The 24,151-nt window shown below is 39.0% G+C and overlaps 1 protein-coding gene across 8 annotated transcripts in view; it reads right to left on the reverse strand.

The window, feature by feature from the left end:
• LOC130927029 (phospholipid-transporting ATPase IH-like) overlaps window positions 1–24,151 on the reverse strand; it is a 120,109-nt gene that overhangs the window by 52,153 nt on the left and 43,805 nt on the right. For all 8 annotated transcript variants that reach the window (XM_057852496.1, XM_057852495.1, XM_057852494.1 and 5 more), the window contains exons 6-14: window positions 19,180–19,308; window positions 14,514–14,617; window positions 14,379–14,429; window positions 11,860–11,924; window positions 9,330–9,411; window positions 9,098–9,248; window positions 4,825–5,022; window positions 4,573–4,746; window positions 517–683 (exon numbers count right to left, since the gene is read on the reverse strand). In XM_057852496.1, coding sequence (XP_057708479.1) covers window positions 517–683; window positions 4,573–4,746; window positions 4,825–5,022; window positions 9,098–9,248; window positions 9,330–9,411; window positions 11,860–11,924; window positions 14,379–14,429; window positions 14,514–14,617; window positions 19,180–19,308 — 1,121 coding nt within the window. The remainder of the gene's footprint in view (window positions 1–516; window positions 684–4,572; window positions 4,747–4,824; window positions 5,023–9,097; window positions 9,249–9,329; window positions 9,412–11,859; window positions 11,925–14,378; window positions 14,430–14,513; window positions 14,618–19,179; window positions 19,309–24,151) is intronic.

Below are 24,151 nucleotides of genomic sequence, written 5' to 3' on the forward strand. Positions count from 1 at the left end.
CTAGTATTTAGCAACGTCGGCGTCGTTTGTAGCGGTTGTAGGCTGCAGTAAGTTTTTTTTTTTTTTGCTTCTTCCTCTACGCACGTGACATCAGCGCGTTGTCCCGCATTAAAAGTAGTCCGAGCAAAACGTGATGCTTAGAGCTGTCAAAATAAACGATTACTCGAGGTGAATAAAATTACTCGGATCAGTTTTTAAACTCGAGTTACTCGAGTTGCTCGAGTATTCGTTTCAGCTCTACAGTACATAAGTACTGTATTTGTTTATTATGACAATAAATCCTCAAGATGGCATTTACATTATTAACATTCTTTCTGTGAGAGGGATCCACGAATAGAAAGACTTGTAATTCTTAAAGGATAAATGTGACTTTGTATATTGTTACTAAATATTGCCATCTAGTGTATTTGTTGAGCTTTCAGTAAATAATACTGTAGCCATTTAACTGTTCGGTACGCTACTCTTACTTGAGTATAAATTTTAGGCTACTCCACCATCTCTGTTTAGAACACTGACCTTTTCATTCCCTCGACTAAAGCCACCTCATCCGGAGAGGAGGAGATGTAAAAGGAAGTGGGTCGGCCTTGATGGATGCCCTTCTTGATGCCGTCCACTGTCTCCTCCTCCTTCACTTGCACCGTGTGACACAGACACAATGCCCGGAAAAACAGGTCCTCATGCTCCTAAAGCCAAAGAATGAAATTAAGGTGTAAATATTAAGTGTAAATATTTCTAAAAGGTTATTTTTTAACTATTGAGATATTACTTAGGATCAATTAGGGAATAAACCATTTATTTTGCCTGCTTTCTGTCTACTATTAAGCACATTCCTATGCTCAAATAGTTTGGCAGGCTTGCTCATGCGGAGACTGCTGATGAACAATTTTCTAAATGTGAATTTGGTTGGCACAGATTAAATTTGCAATCACTTTTATATGCACTAGGGGCACATTTCTTAAAGGCCATCACTGAAGGTTTACAACAGCTTTAATAATTTACAAAATAAAGTGGGGATTAAGACTTTTTAAAAAAATGTTCATATATGCCAGTAGATTTATAAAATGTCCAAATTACGGCTTGAGGGCCAACTGTGGCCCACTGCCCAGTTTTTATTGGCCAGCAGCAAATTATTAAAATATTGAATACAGCGGTACCTCTACTTATGAACGTCTCTACAAACAATATTTTTTAGGTTACGACATGTCTAAACGGGGGGAAAATGCCTGTTGTTATGAGTGAAATTTTAGGTTGCAAAAGGCAAAAATAAAGTACAGTCTGGCGTGTATTGGCAGCTACTCACAGCTCCCAGAGTTTACTGAAAGGGACGTACTCATATACGCTCTGCCATTGGCTATTGCCGAGCACCGTCCTGGCATCCAATTTGCTAACACTGTACAATGTATGTGTTTGGTCAGCATCGGCTGTCACATTCTGTTAGTCAGATCGTGTTTTGTTACAGAACAGGTTGTGGGAGCAAGCTCACCAAGACTGTATTTAAGCCCAGGTCATCCAAGAGAAGGGTGCCGAGATATTAACTTGCAGGGCGCCATTGAACACCTTGTCCTCTAGAATTTTGTTAGCTTGTTCGTCTGCCGCCCTGGTTTTGAAATCTCTACATTGTGCTAGCATTTGAGTGTTTAATTTGTCGTCTTATTGGTTCTCTGCCAACCGCTTAAGTTAGTATTATTGATCCACGTCAAACTACTGTAACGGATCCAGTGTGTTATTCCCCCTTTTCTGCGATCGCATGTATTTTGTATTTAATAAACCCTTGAACGCTTCTTCCTGTTGTTTTGTGCTTTGAGGTACAACCTTGTTTCCACAGTTGCGGGCCCCAACATTGGCAACAAAACAAACCACACATTTTCAAAGATGGACGATGGATTCGATTTCATTATGTTTTCAGTTTCATTTTGCCATTTCCAGTTTGCCTTGTTGATAATTGTGATGTTTGTTTGCCGCTTTTCATTTTACTGCGAAGAAAAAAGAAATGACGATCGGCCCGCCATGATATGTACATCATCAGCCTCAGTGTTATGACCCTGAATCAAACACGTGCTGTCATACATGCCTCGTCCCGGGAAAGTCCGAGACATAATACGCGACCCGTTAAATGTCCGCGTAATGCCGTGTCGTCTGCGTGGCTTCTGCGTGCCCGGCGAGGCTCGCATGCGGCTGAATGTTATTGGGGGCGCTCGGGCGGGGGGTCCTGGTGCCGGGATTGGCGATGGGGTGGCGTAGGGTCGGTCGCCAACGGGCTTACACTCACAAGGGATTTACACGATTACTGGGTTCTAGATCACAGAGATGATTTGTGTACACTCTACACCTTTCTCTTAGGTTATAGGCTCCCCCACCTTCTTCCCCCTCTTTCCCTGGTCAACAGGCCCCCCACATGGTGTCAACCAGAAATACATTTAGCTGACAATAGCACCAACATATTAGTTGTTAGTGTAGTTAGGCGTTCAATGTATTTCTTGTTGTTGTTTGTGTTTCTTCTCTTTCTTCTCTTGTGTTTATTTTTTTCTGTTCCCCCATAACTCGGGTTGTTCCGATCATGTTTTTTTGCTCCCGATCCGATCCCGATCGTTTTAATTTGAGTATCTGCCGATCCTGATATTTCCCGATCCGATTGCTTTTTTTTTTGCTCCCAATTCAATTCCAATCATTCCCGATAATTTTTCCCGATCATATACATTTTGGCAATGCATTAAGAAAAAAATGAATAAAACTCGGACGAATATATACATTCAACATACAGTACGTAAGTACTGTATTTGTTTATTATGACAATAAATCCTCAAGATGGCATTTACATTATTAACATTCTTTCTGTGAGAGGGATCCACGGATAGAAAGACTTGTAATTCTTAAAGGATAAATGTGACTTTGTATATTGTGACTAAATATTGCCATCTAGTGTATTTGTTGAGCTTTCAGTAAATGACACTGTAGCCATGCCCAAATGCATGATGGGAAGTGCAACCATGACTGTGCGTAGTGGCATCAATTGATATATCTTCTCTGCGTTGGGAAATAATATTTGCCTGGCTCTGCCAGACTATTCTCTCTGTATTTTTCAAACACTGAGAGTATAGTCTGGGAACCAGCCCATTAACGGCCTCTCGAGCAGGCACAAAATCGATCGACAAATCATTCGTTTATTTGCGTGACGTGTTCTTAACGAGCAACGTCACTCTTGCGCGTCGAAAGTCGTCTCCAACACAGATGGTGAACGGGAGAGCCGAGAATATGTTCCAATCCACGGTAAAATCCGTTTTAAATTACCAAAAACACATCGACACGAGTATTGACAACTGTCTGTCTCGCGCTAGCCATGTTGAATAAACTCCGCCCTCTTCGTATGTTTACTTCTGCGCGCAAGTCCCTCGTCATTTTACTAACGTCACGTCTGCCCATCGCTGATTGGTCCACTCCGCTGTCTGTTTGCTGTGGCTTGCTCCGCCCTGGAAATTGTATCCGCGTGAATGGTGGCCAGACTCAATAGCTGGAACAGCGGTGAGTCTGGTGTACCAGGCAAAAATAATATAGGGCGTTAAAAAAAAAGATCAACTATTACCTTTCTTCTCCACATTGCTTCTCACGATATTTCTAATTGTTGAGAAAGGGATTTTAAGGCTTTAGCCAACTAAAAAAAGGCTCCAAAGACTGCCAAAATTCTCCCTACTCATTTTACGCTGCCTTTTACTTCTATATATAGATAAAACGACGCCATTATAGATTGAACGCGACAATGTGTGAGTGGGTCGTGCAGCACATGCGGTAATTGCGGCAAATATATTAACGTGATTAATTTTTAAAACATTAATTACTGCCATTAACGCGATAAATTTGATAGCCCTATTTTAAGCAAAAACTAAAGACTGTGGATGAGTGCAAGACATTTTGTCTGTAACGTTAAATACAATTAGAAAACGATATATATATATTAAAAAAAGGCATGTCCAATATTTTTTTGCCGATTCCGATACTTCGAAAATGACGTGATCGGACCACATCTTTACCCATAATCCCTTCCTGTTCGCTGTTTTGTCATAATAAATGAGGTGTGTTGAATGATCACAAAGGGAGTATGTCAGACTCTCAATGTGAAACATTAAAAATGTTCAGACTATCCGGGCACTTAGACTTCGATTCTCCGTGTCAAACAGCTGAACAGGACAGGTTAAAAGACAAAAAAAAAAAAAAATGCCCGCGTAATGTCTGTCAGTCGACCTGGGAAATTGCTTTCACAAACAACGGCTACCCGTTTAAATTCCGGGATTTTAACGGCGTTCAGGTATTTGTGAAAGGGGCTTAAGTTTGGCCTGTCATCTGCTGAATAATTGTCGACTAGCACCCTACCCCACCCTCTGTCTGATGATTCACTTGAGGCGTCCCGTTTATGATCATCGCACCCGGCCCCTGTGTACATTTGTTCCGCCACTGCTAATAAGTATAAATGTTTTTCATTTTTAACCCCTAATTTTTTGAGCGGGAGATCAAATACAAAAAACAAAACAAAACAAAAAAAACCCACCAAGTCACAGTTTTGAAGTCGCGCACACTTACTCTGCGATATCCACCCGGTGAAGAATCAATCATGTCTATGCTGGAGGCAGCGCTTAGGATTTGACCGTTGCAGATTGCATGGGGAATGTAAACGTTCCCATCTACGCAGCATTCGATAAACTCCATGTTGTTCTCCGTCAGAGTGCCCGTCTTATCAGTGAAAACATATTCCACCTGGAAATGGAGCAACAAAAATGGTCGCAGGCAACAAAATAAAAATGTTTATAGGTCGAAAATATAATTTGCAACTACCTGACCCAGCTCCTCATTCAGGTCGGAGGTGTTAACCTGAGCTCCCTCTCCCAATTCCTCGTCGAACATTTCCTCATCCCACGTGATGAAATAGGAGCCCAGAAATTTCTGCATCTCCACCGTGACGTACATGGACACGGGAATGATGTAATTGAACAACACGGTGAAGGCTAGGAAGTCGGTGAAAGCTCGGATCACCTACGGGAAAACACGACACACATTTTGTGACGGTATACAGCAATAAAGTGGCAATGTTTAAACCCATGTTTAGAAATATAAGTATACGCAGCGAATGTGCAGTAGTTAGAATAGCGTTTAGGGAAATTCTACACAGCAGTAGAATAAAGTGAACGGTGAACAAAACAAAATATATTTTTCAAGAATAAGATTACCGTAATTTTCGCACTACAAGGCCCACCTGACTATAAGCCGCCACCCAACAATTTTGACATGAAAACTGCATTTGTTCATAGATAAGCCGCACTGGACTATAAACTGCAGCTGTCCTCGCTGCATTATGGGATATTTACACCAAAGATACGAACCTGTGACACTTTATTTGACATCGGCACCATACGACTGCCATAAGACCATATTAACTTGTCATTTAAAACTCATATTAAACAAACCTGCAGAACAGCCTTCTTTCACCTGCGCAACATAGCCAAAATTAGAAATATTTTGTCTAAAAACGATGCAGAAAAATTCACGCGTTCGTTACATCTAGATTGGACTACTGTAACTCCCTACTTGCAGCTTGTCCTAAAAGTTCTCTAAAAGGTCTTCAGCTAGTACAGAATGCAGCAGCAAGACTTTTAACAGGAACTAATACAAGAGAGCACATCGCCCCTGTGCTCCAGGCCCTTCACTGGCTTCCAGTCAAGTTTAGAATTAAATTCAAAATCCTCCTTCTTACTAGGGCTGTCAAAATTAGTGCGTTAACGGGCAGTAATTAATTTTTTAAATTAATCACGTTAAAATATTTTACGCAATTAACGCACATGTCCCGCTCAGACAGTATTCTGCCTTTTGGTAAGTTTTACAGCAAGGCTTTTTGTGCTGTCCAACAGCGAACTCTTGTGGTAGCTTTGCAACATGGTTTATTGTTTTCTTGCCAGTTCAACATGGCTGCACGACGTCTCGGGCTGACGCCTACGTTGTAATGTGCTTATATGATCCTTGGACAAGATTTGTCCGTAAGTATGGTTGTTGTAAAGAATGTACATATTATGTTAGTAAGCGACATGTTATATTTTTTGTATGAGACGCTTTTTATGTTTAGTGAACCTGTATAGCGTGCGAAGCTAACGTTGTTGCTAATGCAATGCTTGAGTACTTTTTGTTGTAGTTTTACGACTGTCTAAAGAGGACAATGGTTTGAGGCCATTTTATTATTAAATCAGATGAAAAAGGAAGAAGTCTGATTATTAAGGCGTCGTTCACTAGCTGTCTAGCTTTGGAAAAAGTAGACGCTTCGGAGTGAGGACAGCATAGACAGATTTAAATGATAGCAGAGTGAAATGCCCACTACAGTCCTTATGTACCGTATGTTGAATGTATATATCTATCTTGTGTCTTATCTTTCCATTCCAACAATTTATTTTACAGAATATATATATAATTTACAGAAAAATATGGCATATTTTATAAATAGTTTGAATTGCGATTAATTTCAATTAATTAATTTCTAAGCTGTAATTAACTCGATTAAAATTTTTAATCGTTTGACAGCCCTACTTCTTACATTTAAGACTATAAATGGTTTGGGGCCATCTTATCTCACCGATGCTCTGGTTCCATACCGCCCCAACAGAACACTCCGTTCTCAGAATGCAGGTCTACTGGTAGTTCCCAGGGTTTCTAAAAGTACAGTAGGCGCTATAGCCTTTAGCTACCAAGTTCCTGTTCTATGGAATCAGCTTCCAGCTAGTATTAAAGAGGTCGACACAGTCTGTACATTTAAGATTAAACTAAAAACGTTCCTATTCGACAAAGCTTATGGTCAGGCTAGTTGAAATCGGACTAGACTCACAGTTCAGTCTAAGCTGCACTAGAAGCTATAATGCTGGGGGAAGCACAGCCACTGAGTCCTATCTGCTTTTCTCACTCTACCTATAACTTGTCTTACTTTATCTCTCTCTTCTAATTTTGATATCTAGTTGACTAGTCTCTTCATCACTAGTCACCCGGTGTGCCAGGGGAGGGGCAATTTTTCAGCCGCAGCCTCCTGACTATCCGGACCCCTGGCTGGATGGATGTCCTCGTTGCCCCCCGTCTCATCTGGCTAGATGGACCTCCTCCTGTTCCCTCACTCTATTGCATTTCTATAAACTGTAACTCTGTCTGCTAATTCCCATTAGCAGTCCTGGTGCATCTTGTCTATCCGTCCTGGGAATGGATCTCTCCTGACTGTGGTTCTCCCCAAGGTTTCTCATTTTTTCCCCCAAAGAGTTTTTGGAGTTTTTCCTTGCCGACATGGAGGGTCTAAGGAAGAGGGATGCCCAGGACTTGGACTAGAACCCAAGACTTGGACTAGAACTTTATTTAATTCATCTACTGTTTTTGACTATGTATCATATTGCCTCTGCAAAGCCCTTTGAGACAACCTTGTTGTGATATAGGGCTATACAAATAAAATTGAATTGAATTGACCACCATGAAACCAATTGGCTGCAAAGCTTCATTGCTTCAAGAAGCTTCATTTGACCATCACTGCTCCCTTGGGGAAGACAGTCAACCTCTGCTGTCACCTGCTCTCAAAACTGCTGTCGTCCAACATGCCTCTGAGCATGCAACACAGCGCTACAGATGCAAATAACAATCAAAATTCATGTTCTGTGCTAATTATTTCTTCAGTTACTGTTCCAGTTGTTTTATTAATTGCTAGTTTTGTATTTGGTAACACCTTATTTGACAGTGGCACCATAAGACTGTCATTAGACAACCATAATCAAGACATGACACTGTCATGAGCATTAATGAATGCTTATAACAGATGTCATTTCGAGTTATCTGGCAAATAATCTCACTTTTGAAGGGATGTAAAAGATCAGAGCTGGACATCAATGGAGTTTGTGGCATAATTTGCCAAATGATGCTCAATGACATCTGTCATAAGCATTCAGTGATGCCTATGACAGTGTCATGTCATAATTCTTATGACGTCGCTGTCAAATAAAGTGTTACCTATGAACCCAAATAAATCAACAAATATGCCGCACTGTACTATAAGCCGCAGGATTCGAAATGAAGGAAAAAAGTAGCGGCTTATAGTCCGAAAATTATGGTAATTTCACGACAATGAATTAGTAATTTACATATCATTATAATTATTTTTAAAAACTTGTAATTCACAATCCGTGAAGCCCTCTGAGACAAACCTGTTATGATATAGGGGTTATACAAATGAAATTGAATTGAATTGAATTAAAAGTCAGCAATGTTTTTGCCACAATTTTGCAAGAGTAACAATGTAAAAACAGAAGCAAACAGAATGAGAGCTCAAACAAAAAAAATTACCGTATTGGCCGGAATATAAGACGGGTTTTTTGCATTGAAATAACATTGAAAAAGAGGGGGTCCTCTTATATTCGCGGTCTAGACATTATACCTATTCACGACGCTAGATGGCGCCAGATATCATTGAAGCGATGTTGTCATGACAGAGCTCAGCTACTCTTCCCATTCAAGACGCTAGATGGCGCCAGATATCATTGAAGCGATGTTCTATCATGACAGATCTCAGCTACTCTTTTTAGTTTAACCAGTTTGCATTATTTTATTGCAATGTTTTTCCTTATTCAGATTTGTTTCAAGACTACAGTTACCGTTAGACTTCACTTTGATGGTTAATGCAGTCATTGCAATTTTATTGTTTTATCACAATAGATTGGTTTATTTACATTTCAAAAACCAGAAGCCATTCATTTACGAATGTGATTGCACTTTAGTTTACATATTTTAATGTTCAGATATTAAGATTTGAATGAGGCAAAATAACATGCTTTTTCATGCTATTTCATTAATCATTTGTTTTGGATGTACTGTAATTATTTTCTGTATTAAAATTAATTTGGTGTTCAAAAAGTATTTTTTCAAACTTGAATCTTGAAAAAGAGTGGGTCGTCTTATAATCAGGGCCGTCTTATATTCGGGCCAATACGGTATATTGCAGTCACAATATTAAAAGAATCGCTATATGAATTGATATGAGACAAAAGTCATAATTTCTGTGAACAAATGTGTTCAGGCTTGTGCCTGTCCATCAACGCACCACATGTCTTTGTCGCTCATTCTCCGTCCTATGGTTGTACCATGGCTCGTCACGGTCCGGAGACCACTGCCAGGCGTATTTTAGTACGGTGTTGATGACTGCTTTACTGATCAAGATGCAAAGATAGACAATCAGAAAGGCATTCATGGACCTGCGGGGAGAGACAAAGTTGCCTGATGAGACAAACCCAAACATTTGATTCAAAGAAAAATGGTGGATAATCATCTCTTACTTTTCTACGGCGGAACGCTTCTGTGACTTGGACTGGTAATTGAGCGCCATCTTCGTCTCCATGCCGGTGTAGATGGCAACGGCTAAGGAAGTGTCGGGAAAAAAATATTATTTATTATGGCAATAAACATCAGCGTAAGGAGACATTCATTTAACCCTTCAATGCATCAGTTATAATTTTTTTTCCTTTATATGTTTTTATTACATTCATATAGGTCAGCGGTCTCAAACTTGCGGTACAGGGGCTAACTGCGGGGCCGCGGGACAATGTTTTGCGGCACACATTTGACATCTAATTGTCCTATCAATGTTGCCCACACATATTTTGCAATTGAATATATGTATGATTTTAAATAAAGTGAATGCATTAATTGAAGGATCCAATCAGTTTTTTAAATAGTAACAAATAAAAAATATTTTTAAAAAAGCATATTTAAGCCATGAGAAATAAAACATTAAAAATTCTAAATATAATAGAATTAAAACAATTAAAATTACAAAAATAATAATAATAAAAAAAAAGACTAATAAAGACGTTAATTCAAATAAGCGTGGTCTGTGTGTATTTTGCTCTTGGAATTTTGTTTTGTTTTATAAATCCACAAAGCTTCAGCTGCCGGTGATGGCAACCGATGTCCAATCCATTTTGACTGGGAGGAGCTGAAATTGCCGTCAGTAAGAGTTTTCAAACTCAATTTTCCTCTTTTACTAACTGCTCCAACAAATACGTTGTAACATGGGCTGCCAGTGAATGAGTTAAGCTAATGACAACTAGGGCTACAGCTATCGATTAGTTAGGTAATCGATTAATCAATCAATTAGTTCAAATAATCAAGTAATCAGATTACGAACATTTAATGTGTTGCAGAATATATTTTAGGATATGTACAACAAATAAACAAGTATTTAATGCTTGCAATGTGTAAGATATGCTTGATTGTATGACCATTATACTCTGCGGGTTATACAAGTTTGCTCTCCCACAGCTATCATACGCGCTCTCCCAAGCTATTATGAATAGTTTTAGCCCATAATCATGTGCTTACATTTTTATTACCGGCAATTGCTCACATTCTGCTGATAAACAGATACACACACATATGTTGATTCATCACACAACGTCTCAGTACTTTTCCGCCAAGCTACTTCGAGTGCAAATGTGTGTTCAAAACAAAGTTATCTTGCTCGCTCAGGAGTGTGACTGTTCAATCAATGAGTGTGACTGTTAATTTAATCAATGACTAGAATAAGGAACTTGCCCGTTTGAAACTGCCACGTTGCACAACAGTGTATATTACTATAACTATATTCTGCCCAGCAACAAGCCCTCAATAAAAGTCAGCAGCGCGGGGAGCTCTGAGAGAGACTTCGATGAGACGCTCTTAGTCACGTTGCCCGATCTCAGACCTCTGCCCAAACTGCAGCTTGGTAAAAGTCTACTCTCCGACTCCTGCCTCCTTGTGTCCTGGCTTTGTCACCTCGCTCTGGGTCAAAAGCTAAATTGAAGAAGGTGTTTTAGACCCAACACAATGAAATTTATTTTATTACGGCCTGCCGCATTACACTTTCAAAAGAGCATCAAATGCGAAAACAAAATAAAATTCCCAAGTGTTTCTTCAAACTATGCAGAACTGCACTCTCATTTTACAAGAGCAATAAATGCATTTAAAAATAAATTTAAAAACCTGAGCTTGGCCTCAAATGATCTAAAAAATAAATAAATGATCTAAGGACAACAAAAGAATGACTGGCTAACTTGCATAGCAAAAATCAGCTAGCTTAAATGATATACATTTTTTTTTTTTTTTTTTAATAATGCTTTTAACAAATTATTCAAACATATCCCCACAAAAACTGCTAAATATACTTTGAAACTAAATAACGAATACATTAACAAACACATTAGCTAAAAAAAAAAAAAAAAAACTTATGTTGGTCTTAACAGGGAGCAGCTGGATTCAACCATGTTACACAAAACAGCATATATTCTGTTGCTACGAAGAGGGCAGTGTATCCACCCAAATCAATAAAACTAAATGCAACACTTTCAGAACCAACCATTACAACGTCACTCTAATTAAACAAATCCTCGAAGCAGCAAAATTTGATTTGAAGCTTTTTTCCTAATCGAATTACTCGAGTTAAGCAATTAATCGTTGCAGGACCAGTGTTGAGCTCCTCTTCTGGCTCAGCACGTGGCCTTTTCCCCATAAAAATCCTGTCCAAAGACATTGCCGCCCGAACCACAAAGCCAAGAGAAGCTAACGTTATCGATTATCGTTACAGCAATAATACACTCAAAAAATTCAAATCACCCTGACGGGAAAATGTAAAGCAATATGTCTTGAAAAGGAAATGCACAACAAAATAAAAGGGGAATAAATTGTACATAAATGGAATACATTGTGTTCTAAATTTGGGAATAACCTAAGATTTTAAAGATATGTTTTTATGTTTGCACGAATGACAACTTTTGAATAGGTGTCCACTGTCGTGACCCCTGTCCCTGAAAGTGTAAAACAAATCATCACCATAAATATGTTGTGTGTTCTTCAGTGTTGCTCCTCTGAGTAGTAAGTTCTCAGCACCAAGTGGTCTAAAAGAAAAAAGGAGCGATTGACTTTACAATTCAATTCAATGCAATGCACTTTATTAATCCCTTGGGAGGGTTCCCTCAGGGAAATTAGCTTTCCAGCACACACAACACCACAGTAACAAAGATCCAAGTGTAAAGTGCAAGTTAGTAAAAGAGGGCTAGCATAAAAGGATTAATAGAACATAAAAATGGAATACAATACGATATTTCTTAAAAATACAAAAAAAGAAATAATACACAACAGGCATAGAATAGCATGAGAACAAAGGCCTGATTTAAAAATGGCAGCAGCAAACTTGCTAACTATCTAACAACAACAAAATTGTACATTTAATCATGATATAAGAGGAAAAAGTTTAATATACAGTATTACATAAATACAGCCAAGCATTTGTAAAGAGTTATTATAATTTTAAACATAACAGGTGTAATATAATGTGGAAATTATACTAGTGCAGTGGTTCTTAACCTGGGTTCGATTGAGCCCCAGGGGTTCGGCGAAGGTAAAGAAACGCAGAGCCCCATTTTCGTACGCTGAATAAATCTAGGCAAAGTGTCTTTTTAGACCAGGTTTTGGACTGATTTGCTCCCAATTACAGGCTTAATCAATTTCTTTTAACTGCTAGTCCTTGATCTGATGGGAGGAGGAACTGGTTTGCTCAGTGGAAGGTTGACTCGCACTCGGTGTGAGGGAATACACCAGACCATTGGGCAGCGTGGTCTCAAATTTTGACCTGTTTATAAAACATCCTGTCAAAATGAGAAGAATTCTGAACTGTAATTTGCTAAATTATTAGCTAGCTAGCTTAGAAACCGCAATTTTGGAACTATAAGCCGCTACTTTTTTTCTCCCTCATTTTAAATCCTGCGGTTTATAGTTTAGTGCAGCTTATTTGTTGATTTATTTGGGTTAATAGGTAATACTTTATTTGACAGCGGCGTGAGACTAACTCCATTTATGTCCAACTGGGATCTTTTACATCCATTAAAAAGTGAGATAATTTGCCAGATGACACAAAATGACATCTGTTATAAGCATCTATTAATACTCATGGCAGTGTCATGTCCTAATTAAGATGCTCTTATGAGTCTCATGGCGACACTGTCAAATAAAGTGTTACCAAATACCATGACTAGTAATTAATGAAACAACTGGAACAGTAACTGAAGAAATAATTAGCACAGAACATAAATTTTGATTATTTACATCTGTAGCACTGCAATGCATGCTAGAGGGCATGTTGGACGACAACAGTTTTTACAGCAGGTGGCAACAGAGGTTGCCTATCTCCTCCAAGGGAGCAGTGATGGCCAAATGAAGCTTCTTGAAGCAATGAAGCTTTGCAGCCAATTGGTTTAAAGCTTCATGGTGGTTCATTTGGTGTTATGACATCTTATGATGCCACTGTCAAATAAACTGTTACCGGTTAATATATTTTGGTGTAAATATCCCATAATACAGTGAGGACAGCTGTGGCTTATAGTCCCGTGTGGCTTAACTATGAACAAATTCCGTTTTCGTGTCAAATTTGGTGGGTAGCGGCTTATAGTCAGGTGCGCCTTATAGTTAAAAAATTATGGTATATTGGTTTTGAGTTTCAAAAAATTGTTTTATTATTTGATTCCGAAGGGTTCGGTGAATCCACATGTGAAATTTGTTTGGGTTCGGTGCCTTTAGCAAGGTTGAGAAACCACTGTATTAGTGTTAAAAATTAAAATAATTTTTTCAAGAGCAACACTTGGTAACTTTTCAGTTTTGGTCGATTTTAGCGATGCCGGTGGACAGAAGCAGTAGTGTTTTGCCTTAAGGAAGACTACGTTTTCCATAAGGACCAGCGCACATCTGCAAAGTGTCGTAAAATCATCAATCAATCAATAATCAATCTCCCGGTCGCCTGCAGATGGATTAAACAACATTTCTGTTTCCAGCAGCTGTGTGAAGGATGGACAGTAATAAGGGAATGAATCCAGTTGTGGCTAAACAATAGCATATGATGGTTAGCAACCGTGTGGCTAGGTGTGTCTAACCCCCCCCCCCCCAATCCGCCTCACGAGTTCGGTTGGGGCGTCACGCCAGCGAGTGAAAGCGGGCCAGTGTTTGTTCTATATGTCCTGTTAGCTTCCCTTTTTTTCCTCCTCAGACAAAACTTTTTTTTTCTTTTGTTGCTCTGCCATCTTTGCACAATTCGCGCGAAAGCATTCGCATCGACTGCCTTCTTTATCACTAATGGGGATTAGGGGAAGTGACGTATGGCGTAAAGCAGTCAGCACATTTGTAGTTATTTATTTATTTTTGGCAGGGTTACTGCCACCCTCCTCAAAGTTAATTAGTGCCGGTGAAAGTCGACATATTATCACAAATGTTATGAAAATACTTTATAAAGGCTGAAAAGTTAACTAGTGTTGCTTTAAAAGCAGGAAGTTCAACATACAATTAATCAAATAAAAACTTACCTCGCGACAGGTTCTTCATTTTCCTTATAAATATTGATCCGTCCCACAAATCTAGGTTAAGAAGAAAGGCAAGACAAAACGGCAATAAAGGAAAGTGACTGAGTTTTCACACAGACATTGAAGTGTACCACTCACTTGTAGAGGTCAGGCTGTGGTTGTTCACATTCAATAGTGGCGTGTAGGGAATCCACTTCCTGGTCAGTCCTGAAGGCCATTGTATCTGGTATGGCGTAGTACGTCTGAAGAAAGAGGAGCGATGCTTACATTGAGGAAAATTAGCTAATTTATTAGTGTTGCACTGATATGGTACTAAAATGACATCATCGATACTGGGGATTTCTAAGAAATAACCTGCCAAATTATGTCAGTAACTCTATTTATGTCCAGCGCGGATCTTTTACATCCATTCAAAAGGGTCAATTTTCCGGATGACACAAAATGACATCTATCATAATTAGAGATGTCCCGATCACCGATCGATCGGGTCGGATTACATCATTTTTATAGTATCGGAATCGGCAAAAAAATATCGGCCATGCCTTTTTTTAAAATATATATATATTTTTTAATTAAATCGTTTTCTAATTGTATTAAATGTTACAGACATAATATGTTACACTCATCCAGAGTCTTTAGTTTAGGCGTAAGGTAGGGTTATCAAATTTATCCCAATAACGGCGGTAATTATTTTTTTTAAAAAAGTGTATCACGTTAAAATATTTAACGCAATAAATGCATACGCTGCACGACCCACTCACGCATTGTTGCAGTCAATCTGTAATGGCGCCGTTTTACCTATATAGAGAGTTAAAAGGCAGCGTTAAATGAGTACAGTGAATTTTGGCAGCCTTTGTAGATTTTATTTAATTGGCTAAAGCCTTACAATCCCTCTCCCTACGATTAGAAATATCATGGGAAGCAATGTGGGGAAGCAAGGTAGCAATTGATCTTTTTCTTAACACCTTATGTTATTTCCCAACGCAGAGAAGATATATCAATTGGTAGCACTACGCACCGTCATGGTTCCACTTCCCATCATGCATTTGGGCATGGCTACAGTATCTTTTACTGAACGCTCAACAAATACACTAGATGGCAATATTTAGTCACAATATACAAAGTCACAAGTTTTTCTATCCGTGGATCCCTCTCACAGAAAGAATGTTAATAATGTAAATGCCATCTTGATTTATTGTCATAACAAATACAGTACTTATGTACAGTATGTTGAATGTATATATTCGTCCGTGTTTTATTCATTTTTTTCTTAATGCATTGCCAAAATGTATATGTTCGGGAAAAATTATCGGGAATGATTGGAATTGAATCGGGAGCAAAAAAAAAGAAATCGGATCGGGAAATATCAGGATAGGCAGATACTCAAACTAAAACGATCGGGATCGGATCGGGAGCAAAAAATCATGATCGGAACAACCCTAATCATAATCATTCATTCATGCTAATGGCGGCGTCATGTCATAATTTTGATGGTCTTATGACAGTCTTATGGCGCCACTGTCAAATAGTGCAACCAAATTCCATAACTAGCAATTAATGAAACAACTAGAACAGCAACTGAAGAAATAATTAGCACAGAAGATGAATTTTGATTTGTTATTTACATCTGTAGCGCTGCAATGCATGCTAGGATGCATGTTGGATGACAACAGTGTTGACAGCAGATGGCAGCAGAGGTTGACTGTCTCCCAAAAGAGAACAGTGATGGCAAAATGAAGCTTCTTGAAGCAATTCATGGTGGTTCATTTGGTCTTATGACAGTCTTATGATGCCGCTGTTAAATAAAGTGTTACTGGTTGGTTAATCTTTTGATGTAAATATCCCATAATACAGTGAGGACCGCTGCGGTTTATAGTCCAGTGCGGCGGTAGCTCTGAATGCTCTGGTTTCAATGCCATTGACGGTGCTAGAGGTCAGTAGTTTCGTCAACCATCGCCATATGATAACGAACAGATAGTTCTTTGATGGCGTTACGCAGAGTCAACCCACTCCTGACTGACACTGACAGAAGATAATCAGCATCGACTCGAAAACAGTAACCATGAACTCTTTTGCCTAATTCAAGACTGGAGAAACCCATGGGCAGCGCCCTACCAGCTCCTCTGATCTGCCTCCCTAACTCCTGGCACCTTCTAAAAGACCCAAATTTTCACTTTTCAGGATTCCGAGAGGAGTGCTGCTAGAATGGGAGCCTGGGCCCAGTTTTCTCCCTCTGTTTGTCTGACAGTTTTCATGGTTGTTCTCATTATTTTTGAGTGTTCTCGACTTGGATTAATTGGTCTCCGTTTTGGAAAGACGCCATTAGAGCTTTTCTTTGGATTATCAAAATTAGTGTTCTTGGAGTCAGATAGTGGTTACAAAAACATGAACGCGCGGCCAACAGTGTGGTTTATAGTTCAGAAATTACGGTACTAAGTTTGTTTTTAGTCAATTATAGCATGAAGTCTGGGGGGAAAAAATGACCAAATAATTTTGTGTCCTTTAAAATATGAGGTATACAGTTGTATGACAAAGTGTTTGAACCTTATGGAATTTCTCAAATTTCTGAATAAAATCACCATCAAATGTGATCTGATCTTTGTCAGAATCACACAGATGAAAAAACAGTGGTTGCTTTAACTAAAACCACCCAAACATTTATAGGTTTTCATATTTTAATGAGGATAATACGCAAACAATGACAGAAGGGGGAAAATAAGTAAGTGAACCATCACATTTAATGATTTTGTATCCTTTCCCAGGTTTATACAAATCACCAATCCTTGATCGCAGGTTTTCAGACAGCTCTTTTGACTGAGCCATGATGTACAGATAATGCTTCTCATCAAGACATTTTTTTGCCAGGAGTGTGTTTTATAGCGGGCAGGGCAGCTTTAAACCACTCAACAGTGATTGGGCACACACCTGACTTAAAATGCTTGGTAAAAATTGGGTTTCAATTGCTCTTTAAGTCTCCTTAGGCAGAGGGTTCACTTACTTATTTTTCCCCTTCCTGTCATTGTTTGCATGCTATCCTCATTGAAATATGAAAACCTATAAATGTTTGGGTTGTTTTAGTTAAAGCCAGGCATGCAAACTGGTTAGGGGTGAAAAAGGTGACAAAGTAACATGGACACACGGCATGCGCAGGAAAGTGCATTTCATAGTGCAACCAGAGACATCTCGAATTAAAAACAGTACATAATAATTTAACATATACAAGTCAATCTCTCATCCTGAAATCAGAACATATAAGACGCATTAAGTATCAAATTATACAAAATCTAAATTATAAAATATACAGTATGTCCCATTTGCATTAAGCAGAGAACAGCTGTACAGCATAAAATATAAATGTACAGGTACAGTATAAATTCCATTCACTTAACTATTATGTGTAAGATAGATAGATAGATACAGTGGGGAGAACAAGTATTTGATACACTGCCAATGGGTTTTCCACTGCCAATGGGTTTTCCCATTGGCAGTGTATCAAATACTTGTTCTCCCCACTGTAGAATAAAAAAAAATACAAGTCTTTAAAAGCATTAACTGTAGTGATCATAACTTTATTTACATTCAACCAAAGCAATTAGTCCCATGGTCCTTAACTTCGATTGATAGGGCATCATACTGGATAAACAGACGTACACCTGTAGGCTGTTTTATGAACGGGGGTGTGTACGAAGAACGCGGGAATGGGGGTACTTTCAAATGCAACCTGTAGCGGAGCTCTCCGGTTTGATAAACTCTTGATGGCTAAACGAATGAAACGACCTCCACAACAAGGCAAAACTCTTCCCTTTATGTAATTATCGGAAAGTATAGAGGGGCCTTAAATAACTCGTTGTCAAAAATAACTGGTGACCATTCAGAACTTTACTGACAAAGCCCTGAACATGACTTGTATGGAAGGCACTAGTTCATCACTCTAGTTACCTCATTGCTCAGGATTTTTGTTTTTTATCGTTGACAAGCGCTTTACAAAGGGGCCTTAAATAACTCGTCACAACGCCAACTGGCGACAATTCAGATCCCAACTGACGTTCGCTAACTTTACTTACAAAGCCCTGTGTGAAAGGCGCTAGTTAGCCCCTCCGCAGTTAGCGCTACCTCGAGTAACCGCGTTCTACGAGGCGGTGAAATATCGAGGACTATCTGAAGTCAGTTATCAAGAAATTAAGCGAATACTTGTGTTATAGACACCATTACAAGCGCAGGAATTGATCGAACAACACGATTGAATGATTTATGAAGACTATTATAGGCCGTCACTCAAACTTTTAGCTTTAAGAAGTTAACCATTTTTTGACATTAATCCCTTACCTTGCCGCAATTTCCAACGGGTCCGGGCGAGAAGCTGGGATGGGGAGGGGTTCCGCCTCCTCATTGCTGATTGGTGCTAACTGTGCTCACTATTGTCAGTCATTTGTTGTCACGAGAAGAGAGTGGCGGTGATAGGTCTAGGTCATCGGACTAGAGTGTAGTTTTGAGCATGGACTACAGTTTTGAAGTTAAGTTTCACTCGCTTGTTGACAGACGCCCCTGACCCCCCCCCCCGCGCCATTTTTTTTCTCCTCGGATCTACGTGATTCAGAAGAATGACCCATTTTGATTTCAAAACGGCGAAATTTCGCCGAAAGGTGGCAAGTTTGCATGCCTGTAAAGCAGACACTGTTTTTTTCATCTGTGTGATTTTGACAAAGATCACATTACATTTGATGGCGATTTTTTGCAGAAATGTGAGAAATTGCAAATATACTTTTTCACACCACTGTATTGTAGTCATATAATTTTGGTGCACCTTGTGACTGGACTCCCCATCCAGGCTAGTGGTTGTGACGTAGCAGGTACCATCCTGTCGGCTTGACGAGAGGAGGATGAGGTCACATGGGAAGGTCTCGTCTTCTCTAACCACCACGATGTCACCCACCTGTCACGACAACACAACAGCCACATCATTGCGGCGACATCCATAATAGATGACAGAGCTTTCGCCCACGTGGACACACTTTTTTTTGGCAGGATTGAGAAATTGCGTAACAGATAATGCCAAGCGAGCAGCTTACGTGGCGCGGATAAAATCCTATCGTCATGGTGACCGTACACATGACACATGCTCTGCGAATCTGCCTGATTAATATATTCGTCATTATTCCTACTGCCGGCTCACGCGCTAATCCGCTCCGTTTGATCCACGAAACACGGCCGCAAAACACAAGAGAGACACTCGTGACGACAGGGAGGTGTGGGGGGGGGGGGGGGGGGTAATGGGGGTCGGGTAAAGAATGGAAAACACAACGGACAGGGACACATTACCCTGCACGTGGATTGAGCAAGAGAGGCTTTTCTGGATTTTGCACGTACTATTGTGAAAAACTCGTAAAGGCAAGGAATCATGCTCATATCATGAGGGTCCACTTTACAATACAATTCATAACATCCACACTAGGCCTGAACGATATTGGAAAAACTATTGTTGCGTTTTTTTTGTGGTTTGCAATGTATTGCGATATTATATTGGGATATTAAAAATATATGTACTGTATATATACTGTATATTAGAGCTGTCCCGACTAGTCGACGTCATCAATGACGTAAATGCGTCGACGGGCAAAACATACCGTTGACGGGTAATGATAGGTTGAAAAAAAATTTACATGCCGATAAAGTTTAGAATGGCAGGCGTTCGCGACGCAAGCGGTTGTTACTGGCACCCCCAAGGGGGCCGCTGTTATTTCAATGTGACCGGCATTGTCAGATTGAGCAAAGAGGAAGAAAGTGGGAGAGCGAGAGCGATGGAGCGAGATCGGTGAGTTGGGAAAGTGCGCGGGTACCGCGGAGTTGAGTGGCTGCATCCCCCACGTTTTTGTTTTGGTCAATAAAAGTATCCAAAAAGAGCCATCCGACGCCTCTCGGTGTTTTTATGCACGCCGCCGCCTTCCTGAGGAAGAAATCTGATGAACCGAGGACAACGAGCCAAGTGAATCGCCGGTTCACTCTTCAGTACAGCGAGGAGTTGAAAACACCGCCAATTACCAAAAAGGGCAGAATTGGTGACACGTGAAAGTGGCATAACGCCAAAAAAGTGGACCAGAATAGCCAGAGCCAGGAATTATTTTAAGGAAAATATGGCGGGTGCCACTGTGTGTACTCTTTGCGAAGCTGAGCTCGTATACCACAGTAGCACGTCGGCTATGAACGAACACTTGAAGCGCCGTCACCCAAGTATAATTTTCAAAGACAACAAGAAACAACAAGCTAGCGGATTGTAAGTCCATACAACTTTCTAACGATTTTTAAAAAATGGAAGTTACCTTTATGTGCGTCGTATCAACGTGCATTTTTATTTAATAAAATAATTAATATAGATATTATATAATTATACAATATATTTTTAAAATTATTATTAAATGTATTAGGATCATGGAAGCTCCCACATTGTGTATATACATATAGTAGTATACTATATTTAAATAAATAAATTAATACTATATATTTAATTTTTGTTACTGTGAGTATGTGTGCCTCTCATTCAAAATAATTGTAATATTTCAGTGTGGCCTCTACTTTATCTATTTTCAGGTTAAAACAAACAAAAGTTAAACAGTTTTTCCCCTCCCCCAAAAATGCAGAATGCACACCACAAAAAGCATCTGAACTCTGTGACACAAAGTATTCTGAAAATGGTTGTCCGGGACATTGCAATTTATTTTAACATTTAGAACAATATAGACAATGACATACCACAAAAAGAGTAAGAATTATTTTGACTTCTGTTAAAGAGGTGAAGTCTTTGTTTTTCCGTTTTCATTTTTTTTCGCACTAGTTAATGCCGGCAGCATTTGACCTCATTGTTTGTGATTTATTATTGATATTTATGTTATTTGTTTATACGTTAATACAAAATTTAGGTGTTCCAAAATGTTTTTTGTGAATTAATAAGCTTCAACAAAAATTTCATTATTAAAGTAGTTAAAAAAAAAAAATTATTAGATTAGTCGACTAATCGTAAAAATAGTCGGCTGACTAATCGGGAGGAAATTAGTCGTTTGGGACAGCCCTACTGTGTATATATATATATATATTTTTAAAGAAATTTTCACTAGATGACTTGAATAGCTGTTTGGAAAGACTTTGTGTGATTCAAAGTGACCGCAGTGTACAGTCATCCCTCGTTTTTCGCGGTTAATGGGGACCAGAACCCGCCGCGATAAGTGAAAAACTGCAAAGTAGCGCACACCCCGTGTGCGTTCAATGTATTTAATCAGATTTTGCATCGGAAAGAGATACATGTTTTTTCACTTTTTTTCCCCCAAAGTATGATTAAAATAATAAATGTTTTTTAAGCACTTGAAATGTAATAATCATGATCAGTTTTAAAAATAACTGTCCCAGCGAATCATTTTTAAACAAAAATAAAGTACTGTATTAGTAGTAGAAAAATGCTTGGCTTTATTAAATGCTTCTGTTTACCTACCTTGGCTGTGATTCCTGGAGTGATATGTAAAAATTACAAACTTCTCAAGATCACTTCTGGGGTTTAGTGCCACAACACAACATGTCCGGCTGCCTTGAACGTCTCAACACACACACGCACACACATTCATTCCAGCGCGCGCTTCCTTGTGCAGCAACTATTTAGCAAGTTAAACAATGATTGACGTATGCGATGCATGTGAAGTCCGCTTCTCTGCAAGATCAAAGACAACCATCCGTCAACATTTTTAACTTTAACTCATTCACTCGCAGCCATTTTCACCGGAGCAAGGCCCTTCGCTCCCGGCCGTTTTACTGGATTTTGACAGATTTTGCAAGGCCCACAGAAAATTCTGTTCTATTGCTATATGAACGTGAACCAAAAGAAAGATTAGACCCTCTTCTTTCATCAGGAAAAAAAAGGAAGTTCATATCTTATTCCATTCTTTCGAAATCAGCATTAGAAAATAGCTTAGTTTGAGCAATTTTTCCAATTTTTGATGAAAAAACAGAAATTGAGCTTTTTGTGAAAGCATACATTTCAAACATGACTTTAACATAGCTATTTATTGCTTATGTAACACCCCAAACATCTGAATAATGTTTTTGTTCTACAAAAAAACAAACAACAAGACTAATAGAGCTTTTGATCGCAAAGTAACAATTTATTTACACATAACTAAGCTATTGAACTGTTGAACTATTTGCGCACTAAACAACGGGGAAGGCTCTCGGCTGCTCCCGTGGCTAATTTGATGAGTCTGGATCAAGATCGGTCTCACTTTTTTCATCATCTTCAACGTTGGTTCAACCTCGGGCTAAGGACTAACGCAACGTGAGCTCGGCAGAACGCGTGTGGAACCTGACGCTGTTGTGGACGTCACCGTATGTCTCATCAAGATAGATTTTTTTGAATCCTTCTTTGATGATGGTTTCGTTTTCTTTTCAAAACACTCCTCCAGTGTCGTTTGCCTTTTTATTCCCCGATCGTTCTCCACATTTTTCTCAAATTCTCACGCATCTTCACAAGATCCCTCCAACTTCCGTTTCCTGACTATTTTTCTTCACTTCCTTTCTTGGCCCGAGATGAGTTATTACCAAATGCGCTACTGACCTCTAGTGGCCAGTTTTATTGCTTTAAAATGGGTTTTGAGCTTTGTGCATTGTATGTTACATACATAGGAATCTATAGATGCCTCTTGTCAAAAAAAAAAAAAAAAAAAAGCAAATGACGTATAAATTAGGCCTGAACGATATTGGAAAAAACTATTGCTGCGATTTTGGGGGGGGGGGGGGGGGGGGTTGTGACATTATATTGCGATATTAAAAAAAAATAAAAAAATATTTTTTTAAAAAGAAATTTTCACTAGATGACTTGAATAGCTGTTTGGAAAGACTTTGGATTTATTCAGATTTAGCATTGGAAAGAGATACATATAAGGCATGTTTTTTTCTCTTTTTCCCCAAAGTATGATTTTAAAAAATGTATATATATATATATATATATATATTATATACAGTATATAATAATAAATGGTTTTAAGCACTTCAAATGTAATAATTATGATCAGTTTTAAACATAACTGTCCAACCAAATCATTTTTTAACAATAAAGTACTGTAGTAGAAAAATGCTTGGCTTTATTAAATACTTCTGTTTATCTACCTTAGCTGTGACTCTTGGAGGACATGTAGAAATTACAAACTCATGATCACTTCTGGCATTTAATTTATGTGTCACAAACGTCTCCACACACACACACACATTCATTCCAAAGCAGCTTCCCTGCAGAAACTGTTTAACAAGTTAACGATGATTGACAGCTGCTGCGCTGTGATGTCCGCTTCTTTGGCAAGATCAAAGATACCAGCATCGTTAACTTTAATAAGCAAGTGCTTCAGTGACTGTGAGGTTCAAAGAGCTGGGAGAGGGAGGGTGTGAGGCTCTGCGCAGAGCAGAAAGCAGGGCGTATGTGGATTAAAAAAAATAAAAACTATCGCACGTCCTTGCGATGGGACTATCACGCACGCACACATCGCGATGGCGATGTTTAAACGATATATCGTTCAGGCTTAGTATAAATAATTTTTTGGGACACTGAAGCAATTAAAAATAGAACATATTTGGAAGTTTTTGGGAGCAAATGAGTTAATAAGCATGTGCCACAGCGACTAAGGAACAAAGAGCTGGGAGAAGGAAGGAGGCTGTGCGGAGCGCATGAAGCTGAACAAAAGTTTTTGGATTAAAAAAAACAAACAAAAAAAACTATCGCACGTCCTTGCGATAAGACTGTTGCA

The sequence above is a fragment of the Corythoichthys intestinalis genome, chromosome 12 (genome assembly GCF_030265065.1).
Source record: "Corythoichthys intestinalis isolate RoL2023-P3 chromosome 12, ASM3026506v1, whole genome shotgun sequence".
NCBI lineage: Eukaryota > Metazoa > Chordata > Actinopteri > Syngnathiformes > Syngnathidae > Corythoichthys > Corythoichthys intestinalis.